The sequence below is a fragment of the Seriola lalandi genome, unplaced genomic scaffold (genome assembly GCF_002814215.2).
Source record: "Seriola lalandi dorsalis isolate HSWRI2012SDOR001 ecotype SW California unplaced genomic scaffold, Sedor1 jcf7180002054654, whole genome shotgun sequence".
In the NCBI taxonomy this organism is placed as follows: Eukaryota; Metazoa; Chordata; class Actinopteri; order Carangiformes; family Carangidae; genus Seriola; species Seriola lalandi.
This window is the reverse complement of record NW_019525207.1, coordinates 662,708-672,868: the sequence shown is the minus strand read 5'-3', so window position 1 is coordinate 672,868 and position 10,161 is coordinate 662,708. Positions and strand designations below refer to the sequence as shown.

General features: G+C 39.8%; 2 protein-coding genes across 7 annotated transcripts in view; one reads left to right on the top strand and one right to left on the bottom strand.

The window, feature by feature from the left end:
• LOC111665575 (dynamin-2-like) overlaps nt 1–2,109 on the top strand; it is a 19,035-nt gene extending 16,926 nt beyond the window's left edge. For 2 of the 6 annotated variants that reach the window (XM_023420627.2, XM_023420626.2), the window contains exon 20: nt 43–1,074. In XM_023420627.2, coding sequence (XP_023276395.1) covers nt 43–109 — 67 coding nt within the window. In that variant the 3' untranslated portion in view covers nt 110–1,074. Of the gene's footprint in view, nt 1–39; nt 1,075–1,569 lie in introns of those variants that run through there. The other 4 variants (XM_023420625.2, XM_023420624.2, XR_002761507.2 and 1 more) reach the window with 3 other exon arrangements.
• A 501-nt stretch (nt 2,110–2,610) lies between these two features.
• tmed1b (transmembrane p24 trafficking protein 1b) lies at nt 2,611–9,088 on the bottom strand. Its single transcript, XM_023420629.2, has 5 exons — nt 8,818–9,088; nt 6,164–6,261; nt 5,874–6,063; nt 3,983–4,150; nt 2,611–3,872 (listed from the first exon to the last, which is right to left on the bottom strand). The coding sequence occupies exons 1-5, from the start codon at nt 9,067–9,069 to the stop codon at nt 3,822–3,824; spliced, it is 759 nt and encodes a 252-aa protein (XP_023276397.1). The 5' UTR covers nt 9,070–9,088; the 3' UTR covers nt 2,611–3,821.
• Nucleotides 9,089–10,161: the final 1,073 nt, after the last annotated feature.

Below are 10,161 nucleotides of genomic sequence, written 5' to 3'. Positions count from 1 at the left end.
CAATACCTCCCCTCCTCTCTCTCACCTCTCTTCCTGTAGCAGAAGACCCCCGGCTGCTCCCAACCGACCCACTGTCATACGTCCTTCAGAGCCCTCCCTGCTTGACTAGAAACACAGACACATACGCAAACACATTTCTTTTTGTTTACACTTTTATATTTCTCTTGAGCAGAGATAGTCATTAAACATTTTTTTTCATGTGTATTCCTATAACCACAAACCTTGTTCTACTGTAACTGGTAATCTGATGCTGTTTCAGTCTGTGCATTTCAGAAACATTATGTATGTAATTTTGACATTTGGTGCAGGTAGCTTTTTTAACATGATGACATTTTCTGCTTCCAGTATTATGAAAAGGGATACATTCGATGATTTTATTGACTTAAAGGTTATGAACCGAGCAAGTCATCTTGAATTTTTTGTTTCATTTGAAATGAAATGTGTCTCAAAAAATATATATGATTCATAACTTTTTATATAATGGTAAGGAAACACTTTTAGAAGCAATTTTTTTGTGAGTTGGATACTTGCTAATGTTCTGTCAGTAATCACACTAAGCACCTCATTAAGTAAAGCAGCACTTTTTGATAAAGTCCTTTGCCTCTTCGTTGTTGTTAGATCTTCAAAGTCGGCCTTCAAATGAGCTTATTAAAATCAGACTGACCAATGGAATTTGTATGCCTCAACATTTTATCTTATTACTTCATTGCAAGTTTTTTTTTTTTTTACAAGTATAGTTAGGCTTTAGTGTTTCTCCTTTGTGGACCAATTAAACATGAGACAGGAGGAAGAGGGTTGGGGCAAGGCACTGCAGCAGTGGGATGTCTTCTGGTGTAATACTGATAATTATACAGTTGTTGAGGTAAGAAGGACCTTGCCCAGCCAAACTGCTGACAGTTACCTCCCACAGCTTAGTGAAAAAAGTGCCTTGAGCACAAACAGTTTTGTAATTACTTCACAAATCGTCATCTTAAAAAAAGCCATAGTGAAAAATAAAAAGTTCATGTAAGAAAAAAGAGCCTCTCTTTCAGAAGATGTATAAAGTGATGGACTGAATAAACGAGTAGAAAAAGACGGTGTGGTGGCTGGTGCTTCTTCTTATTATTATTTTCCTCATTTCTTCTCTCATGCCACAGTGTACCGTTTCCATGCACAACCAGTAAATACACAGCAGGTGCTTCCTTCCTTCCCGTGATACGATCAGTGTATAGTTAGTAGTATAGTTGAGGTCAAGACTGTCTGATTTGCATGAGTCAAATGGAGAGAGCCGTGCAGAACAAGAACGTTTCACTTTTCTGTGTGCAGCACGGCATGACCTGCTGCATTTAGTGTATGATGGAGCTGCGGGTCACCATGGTAACCCACGGTTGCCAGTAGCAACACACAGTAAAGAAGGTGTTACACATTGCTTTTGGGGCTGTTCATAGAGCTGCTGCACAGGAATGAATAAAGGTATGCAATCCCACTCGCCTGCTGTCCTTCTCCATTGTGTTTGTTAGCTGCGAGTGTGACTGATCCACTTAACGTTAAGAAACTGACTGGAAATCTTCTCATGGTGTTCTCACACAGGCGACCTCCACAAGTCCCCTCTCGTCCCAACCACTGGTGAAGGAAACGGATGTTTGCCCACTCGCACTTGGACTCCCTTTGATGCACGGGGCATCAGAAGTTCAGGCGCACCAGAAACTCCAGAGCTGTTTCCAAAGTAAAATTTGTAGTTAGACCTTTAGGGAAGGGAAAGATGCAGGAATACTGGGTCGACATTATGACAGCGGTTGTGTCTGGAGAGCATTGTCCACAGTGTCACTGTACATACAGGTATGTTGTTAAGCTTGCACAGTATTTTTAGTATTTAATATGTACTGTATATCAATCATCTTGTTTTTCTCTTTGCCCATGAATACTCTGGAAATACTTTGTCCCATCAGTTTGAGTCCTCACTTGAAATGTCTCGTCAATCCTGAGGAACTAAAAGTAAACGGAAGAAAAATCAAGTTCAAAGATCAAGAAACTGCATCTTGACACAAACTTGGCCAGAAGCTCCACATACAGTACAGTGTGTTGTTATATCCTCCTTCAAGACTAAAGAATAAACTGATTTACACACCAGCTGCTTCTTTGTTTTCTACTATATACTATATACACTTGTCACTTGACACTGCACGATGAAGCAGAGATGCATCAGTGTAATAACTTGGCGGTTTGGTAGTTCAGTGTTTTTCAAAAATTGTGAAATAGCAACAAGTGCAGTTAATTCATGCTGATTCTTTGAACATCTGATTAAATATTATTTGGTATTTAACCTTTAAACCAACTTCAACTGAATGTCACATAATATCAAAGTTGTTTTTGTAAATGGCTATATTAAGTTTTTGATAAGGTCAGACATTCGGGGGAGCAGTATCTGCAGGAAGAAAGTGCAACTACACATGTTGGTCACACCTGATTGCTTGCCTCTACATGGCTCTGGGGAAAATACATGAGCTGATAATAACTGTGCTGCATGATAAGCTGTCACTTCATCATTAAACACATCAGTGTCAACAGCGCTGAGGTTTCTCAGGATTTACATGCACAAGAAGCATCCTTTAAAGAAAACTGCTTTTAAGAAACCTTTGTTTTTGCTTTATTGTGCTGTTTTAAATGACCGAGAAGTCATACAGAACACATTTAGAAAAATTATTCATTTGGCAGCTCTCTCCATTTTTATTCTAAAAATGCAACTCACATTAACCCGTCAAAGTTTTTACTGTGTAAAAAAAAAAAAATGCATTTATTAATGTGAATGACGTCCATGAAACCTGATTATCTTAATTATCTTATTAAACATGTAATGAAAGTCTTAAAAAAAAGAAAGAAATCACTCCATGGCTGTTGAGTACACACAAAATGTCACATTGTGTTGACACAGTAAACACACATCAGAATAAAAGCAAGTTTGATCATCAAGAACCACAAACACACATTTAACAATTGACACATTGAACAAAGAAACTTTGTTCAGACTGAATTATCTTGATGTATATCTACACTGACATACATATGTGTCTGGAGGAGAAATGACACATGTACGTTATTGGCAATCGCACTGGAAATCATTCCTGTTTCTTACTCGACATTCTTAGTTGTCAACATGGACTTGTACTGGCACATGAAAAGAAATCAGTAACATCTCAGAAAAACAAAAAACAAAACTAACAATCAATGAGGCAGCAACCAAGGAGCCATTTGGATTGATAAATCACCAATATAACGGCAGGATCTTACAGTCAGGAAGAACAAATACGCCACCAACCCTATTGCACATTGTTTTCACTTGTAAACCGACAAACTACGCGTTCTGTGGATTAGTTGAGTTACATCATAGAACCGACATTTAACCTTTAAGGACGAATTCACCTTTTGTGGAAAAATTCCCCCCCAAAAAACCTCAAACACAACAAAGGACAGTACTTATATAATATTTTTTGTTCTGTCTATGTAGACCTTGTTTTTCAAAATGTACCTTCTCTCTGGTTTGTGGTTTGTGTACTTTCTCTCTGGTTTGACATTAAAGGCATTTCATTAAATTAAATGACCAACTTCAACTTCCGCAGTCTCTTCCTTGTCTGGTTACCCTTCATGATCCACAGCAATAATATCTAATTGTTGCTCACAAACTGAAAACAAGATTTTAGAAAAAACAAAAGGTCCAGTAGAGCTGATGTTGAATGCTGGTGTTCATGTAGACAAAATGAGAAGTAATGGAGTACAATCTAAGCAGGTAACCAGTTACCCAGTTTTCTTCCCAGCTTGACTTGTGATGCAGCACAAAGTTTTCTTTATGTGCAGACCCTCCGCTTATCGTCAAACAGCTTACGGACAGTGTAGACCTGGGAATGGAGAAGTAAACAGACAAGATATCACGATGTTGTTCATTGTGATTTAAACTGCTTGTCAGAAATATGATTACCCCAAACTTCCCCTCCAGCACTCTGTTTACCTGAGTAAGGGCCACACACAGCATCACCAGCACACTGGCACAGGACCAGAATGAGACCCTCCAAAGGTTATCTTCCAGAAGGTTTCGGTCCCGCGCTTCAAAAGCCCGCAACACTGTCTGCATGTGCCGGCTGCGCTCCAAGCGTCTGTGCAGAGAGTCCATGGACTCCTGAGGAAATAGTGAGGAAAGTTTTTAGGGTTTTAAGCAAATGATGGCTGCAATAAAAGAAAAGTGGGAGTTAGCGGCTGAGAAAACAAAATGAATTTTGGTCTCAAGTTTTCAACTGTTAACACATCCTCTGTTTGTTTTTATTTTCATTTTATTTGTGAGTTTTGAATTTTATAAACAAGTAACCCAAATAAAGAAGGAAATACCGTTCCAGGAGAAAAAGAAAAAAAAGGAAAGAAAAAGAAAAAAGAGAAAAAAATGAATAAATAAAAATAGATAAATAAATAAAGACCCTGCTCTTAAAGGGCATAAGGGATTAGAGTTAACATAACAATAAGCGCCAGCCTGAAAATGGATGTCTAAAGCATATTACATTTACCAAGAGAAGCATACATATACATATAAAGAGTACATGTACAAACATACCATGTATACACATCTGTATCCACAGACATACATGCACTCACATACTAAATGCTTTACACACTGTGCGCACACACACACACACACACACACACACACACACACACACACACACACACACACACACACACACACGCAATGCTTTACACTCTTGCCACATTCTATCAAAGGTCGTAGAGCGAATACAGTTCATTTATCTAATCCTCTCCAGATGCAACAATTTAGTGACCTCTGCTAGCCAAGTCTTAAAAGAAGGCAAACACATTCTCAGTAGAGGACCTTGGTACAACTTGACCACTTCAACAGGTTATGATTTTGTGTCACATCAACCTTTCAGCTGGCAAAGTACTGTATAATACTGGTTCATTCAGCCATTGCTGTGGTTTGCCACGACATAAACCGGTTAAAGGTTATGACATTATTCTACATTTTCCATATTGTCAGAAAATCCCATGAGGAGTCCAAAACCAACACTACGTGAGTTGGTCTGTCAATACTTTCCCACTTCCCTTGTCGGTCTGTATCTACTGAAGACAAAATAAAATAGGTAAGAGAGACGGTACGTGTTATGTATTGACAAACATTACTGAAGCAGGAGTTAGTAGTACATTTGTGGGGACTATTTTCATCCGTGGATTAACACACGTTTTGTGATCTAGCGAGTATTTACAGCAGCAGAACTGTGCGTGCAGGATTGACTTCAAATTAACTACATTTAAAATCAACCTATGTTCATTGTAATGAAGGATCATGTCGCCCAGTGAAACGGTGTCGCTCCCTGATGTGTATTTAATAGATTTTAGAGAAGAAAGGAAGTCTGTGGCACAGAGGAAGGAGATGCATGTGTGGCCACACACAAAATACATGTTAGTAGGATCAGTTAATTGTTGGTTTCAGTCTTTTCATGGGATTTGTTGACAATAAGAAAAATAGAGAATAATGTCGGTTATCCTTTGAACAGCCAAATTATCAAGGGAGCTTAATGGTTAATGAACAAACCCAGAAAACAATCATCTGGCTGATTGTTTTCAAGCGATAATTAATATTATTTGATTCTGAGACAAATGTTATAAGAGGAAGGGCAGAGCTAATGAATTAAACCATGACAAATTTGTCCTGATTTGTACCTACACAACAACCCTGTTACAGTCATCTCTCCTTTCCTTGCCTGGATGTTGTTTAGATATTGTTTGATATTGTCATCTTTCCCAACAGCAGGGGTTTGTTAAAAGGTCTGCTGACACAGTGGACTAGATTTCCTTCTTTGAATTAATTTCTAAACCACAAACATGCATCTCACCCGGATGTCTTCCAGCTTGTACTCCAGCAGGCTTCCATCAGGCTCCTCTAAACCCGCCCACTCCTCATCTCCACCCACATCCCCTCCTTGGCCCTCGATGATAATTTCAAAGAACACCATCTTCTCTGAGAAGCGACTGAAGCTGTTGTCAAAGCAGATCTGATAGTCTCCCTCCTCTGTAGGCTCCACCCTGGAATAACAGGAAATAATATACAGTCAAAAACACAGTCAAACAGACTGACACATGAAATATGATCCAGGTCTCAGGCCAAAGGGGACGTAGCACTAACACATGGACTCCGTCAGAGCGTCGAGACTCCATGATGAGCCGGATGCCTTCTGGAGAGAGGATGGTGACGTCAACATCCATACCAGCACCTGCTATCACCTGGATGTAGACACACAAATACATACAGTCACTGATCAGCATTTTTTTGAGTGTAGTAGTATGTGTACGGAGACAGGGGACATGCAACAACGATCATACCAGGCAGACTGCGGTCGTATATGGGTCTTAACTGCTAGGCCACCAGGTCGCCACAAGCCACACAGTTTCAAGACAGATTACATGTGTGTTGCAAGAGGGAGTATAATGTTGTCTTTAAGACTCTCCCACTAAACAAATACACTACTGACTGGTAGAGCTTCACATTATCAGAGGTGTTCCTGTGTAAATAAATGACTTTAAAGTCACATTCACAGTGGCTTCAGAGTGTGCTCGGCCCCCTCCAGCTTTATTGTGCTGTAGATTTCATTTTAAACGGATAAAAGTGCCATTGTTGCCCATCTGTCTACACTCAGTGACCCACAGTGAAGACGTGTCTTTAGAAATTTTTGCAACTTTATTAAAAATGAAAAATTGAAATCACTCATTTACAAAAAAGTATTCAGACTCTTTTTTGTGGCACTCAAATTGAGTTCATCTGTGGCAAAAATGAGTTAATTAGATAGAGGTTATAAAGGCACATATTTGTGTGTACAAGGTCCCACAATTCACACTGTATGCCAGAAAAAAAAAAACAAGACATAAAGTCCAAAAACGCACTGTAGACCTTTTTGATAAAATTGTAGCAAGGCATAGATCAGGGCAAGCACACAGAACCATTTTATAAAGCTTTGAGTGTTCCCAGGAGCACAGTGGCCTCAATAATTGTGGAATGGAAGAAGTTTGGAACCACCAGGATGCTTCCTAAAGTTGGCCAAACTGAGTGGCGTTGGTCAGGGAGGTGTCCAAGAACGGTCACTCTCACAGAGCTTGGGAAGTCCTCTGCAGAGATGGGAGAACCTGATCTAAGGACGACCATCTTAGCTGGATGGAAGCCACTCTGAGTAAAAGGAAAATGACAGTCCGCTTGGAGTTTACCAAACAACATTTAGAGGACTCACACAACGGACTGTTGTTCACCTGGCTAATACCATCCCTATGGTGAAGCATGTTGGTGTCAGCATCATGCTGTGGGGGCGATCCTCAGTGGCAGGGACAGGAAGACTGGACATGAAGGGCGCATAAAGCAAAATACAACGAGGTCATTGAAGAAAACCTGCCTCAGAGTATATGCGACCTGAGACCAGGGGTGACAGATCAGCTTTCAGCTCAACAGTGACCTGAAGAGTACAGCCAAGACAACGCGGCAGTGGCTTCAAGACAAGTCTATGAGCCTCTTTAAGTGGCCCAGCCAAGGCCCAGACTTAAACATAACACAACACAAACATACAACAGTTGTGGAGGCACCTGAAGATGGCAGTTCACATACACTTCACATCCAATCTGATGGAGCCTGAGAGGATCTGTCAGAAAGAATTGTATAAACTGCGGAAATCCAGGTGTGAACGTTTTGAAGAAACTTACCAAAGAATCAGTACTGAGTTAATGCTTTGACTTGACTTGAGTGTAGCTTGATGGTTTGAATACTTTCTGAAGCCACTGTATATGGTGATGCAGTTTCGAGCTGAAACAATTAGTCAATCAATTAATCAGTCACAATTTGGATAATTGATTAATCATTTAAGTAATTTTATAAGCAAAAATACCCGGATTCACTAATTCTAGTGTCTCTATTACATTTCCATAGTCCCCTGTGACAGTAAATGTAATATCTTTGGGTTTTGGAGCGTTAATTAGACAAATTAAGCTATTTGGAAATGTCTGGGAATTAACAATCGACATTTTCGCTATTCTCTAACATTTTACAGACTGAATGATTACTGGAGAAACTACTGGGCAGATTAATGGATAACCAAAACAAGTGTTAGTTGCAGCCCTAGACTGGACATTTCACCATGTGGGCAGAGCTCCTGTGACTCTAATGGGGGGGGGGGGGTGTTCCTGCATATCAACATTAGTTACTGGGATTTTGAACTCGTGTTTGATTAATCTTAAGACAACAGATATTTTTTAAACTTCTGGATGAGCAGAGACTACCAGGATGTGAAACATACAATATTTACATATTGTCACGTTCTTCTTTTCGATTTACAAGCAGTGTGTAGTGTATTATCTAATTTCCTGTACAGTACTTTGTTATCGCCGATCTTTCTATGTGAAGTTCTTGTGCTCGTTTCTTTCGGGAAGCTCTTATTTTATTGCGATCTTGCATAAAAGGTGCCAGACAAATAAAGTTTGACTTGACGTTTGTTTAACCACAGTTTTTCAACTTATTTGCACGATGTGTAATCTACATGTAATGGTTACAAATGAGTTGCGATATTGGTTCCGTTTACTCCCACAGAGTGAAGTTATGAGCTGTCATTCCCCACAGCTGCAGTCCAGTGCTGGCTCATCAAAGATGTGCGTACAGCTACACCACCAATATGTCAGCTAGCTGAGGGAATGACGGCTAATGATGGTCAGCCATCAGCGCCCTGCTCCTGTGTCCTTTAACAGATGGACTGTATCAGGTTCACACAGTGGGTGAATGTGTCTGCCGACCACACACATAGTTACCTGATACTCGACCTCCATTGTGCCATTCTTTACTGCTGTTTGAAAGAAACACTCCGATCTTCCGGCTGGCAGCAGAAACGTGAACTCGCTGTCTAGGCTCTGTCCAAAACAGCGCACAGACCCTAAACACCACCCAAAAATGACTGCCAGGACAAACAGCCGCCCCCCGCTCCCCTCTTTCCTCCGGATAAGGTCCATGGTGAACATATTCCCAAAAACAACGCTATCTAAGTTCAGCCATCTCCGTCGCATCCCTCTTCCGCAGCAGAACTTTGCGGTGTTGTGATTGGACGGAGGCCCGCGAACGAGGGCAGCGCTGCGGACCAATCAGAGGAGGAAGAGTAGCAATCTTCCTCCAATCACTGCAGAGCTGAGGGCTGCGCGACCACATGCATATGGGGAATAGTAATGCTGATAGTGTGCAGTGGCCGAAACGACCAAAAGTGAAGTAAAACTCAGACCGTGGAAATAATTGCATGGCAGCACCTGCCCAAGGCCCAGGGCAAAATTTGTTGTTGGGCCCCTACTAGCCCCTACTTATAAATAGCAGTTTCATTATTTCCAGAGGCAACTAGAAACCAATCAATAATCTAAAGCAAAACTGCTGTTAAGTGATTAGTCAATGTGAAGTTGTTGTTCTATCTTGATCTATTGTTAGATTATGTGTGATACTTTTGTGACACTGATTGTAAAACAATTTAATTCATGATCATTGATGAAACCAAAGGAAGTACTTGAACTAGCCTTAGCTAACATTAGCCAGTCTTACTAATCAATAATAGACATAATAATATCCACCTGGACAAACAGTTAAAATATTTTGACATGTAAAATTAAATGTGCTACGCATACATTGGATCATATATAATATGGATCAGGGAACATTTATACATGTTGCACATTGTTTATTATGAATTAATCACTCCTGATCTAATCTTATTCACTGCCACACCACTGCTGATCTGATATATTTGCTATACTTTGACAGCACTCAAAGTCTGTATTTTTGACAGTACAGTACTTTCTCTTGTGCTTCAGGGAATAATGATGGGCACTTTTTCCACATTTTTTAAATTTCATTATTATTATTATTATTATTATTATTACTGTTATTGACATTTTATATATTTATTATTAAAAAATAATAACAATAATTACAATAATAATAATTAAAAATGATAGTCAGATATGCTGATAATGATAATAACTGTTGGTCCTTACTGTTCTCCTGTCGTGTGATAATACCTCCTTGCCCAAAGTTTTCCGTGCCCACAACAAATAGGGCCACAAAATAAGAGAACATATCATAGTTGTTGGTGTACCACAGTGGTACCAAATGTATGA

Excerpts from the sequence above, each read along its gene's own strand:
- tmed1b (XM_023420629.2), bottom strand. The coding sequence starts at position 9,069 with ATGCGACGGAGATGGCTGAACTTAGATAGCGTTGTTTTTGGGAATATG. Across the intron at positions 6,064-6,163 it reads CGCTCTGACGGAGTCCATGT|GGTGGAGCCTACAGAGGAGG; the intron begins GTTAGTGCTACG and ends CTGTTATTCCAG. Across the intron at positions 3,873-3,982 it reads TGTGTGTGGCCCTTACTCAG|GTCTACACTGTCCGTAAGCT; the intron begins GTAAACAGAGTG and ends CTCCATTCCCAG.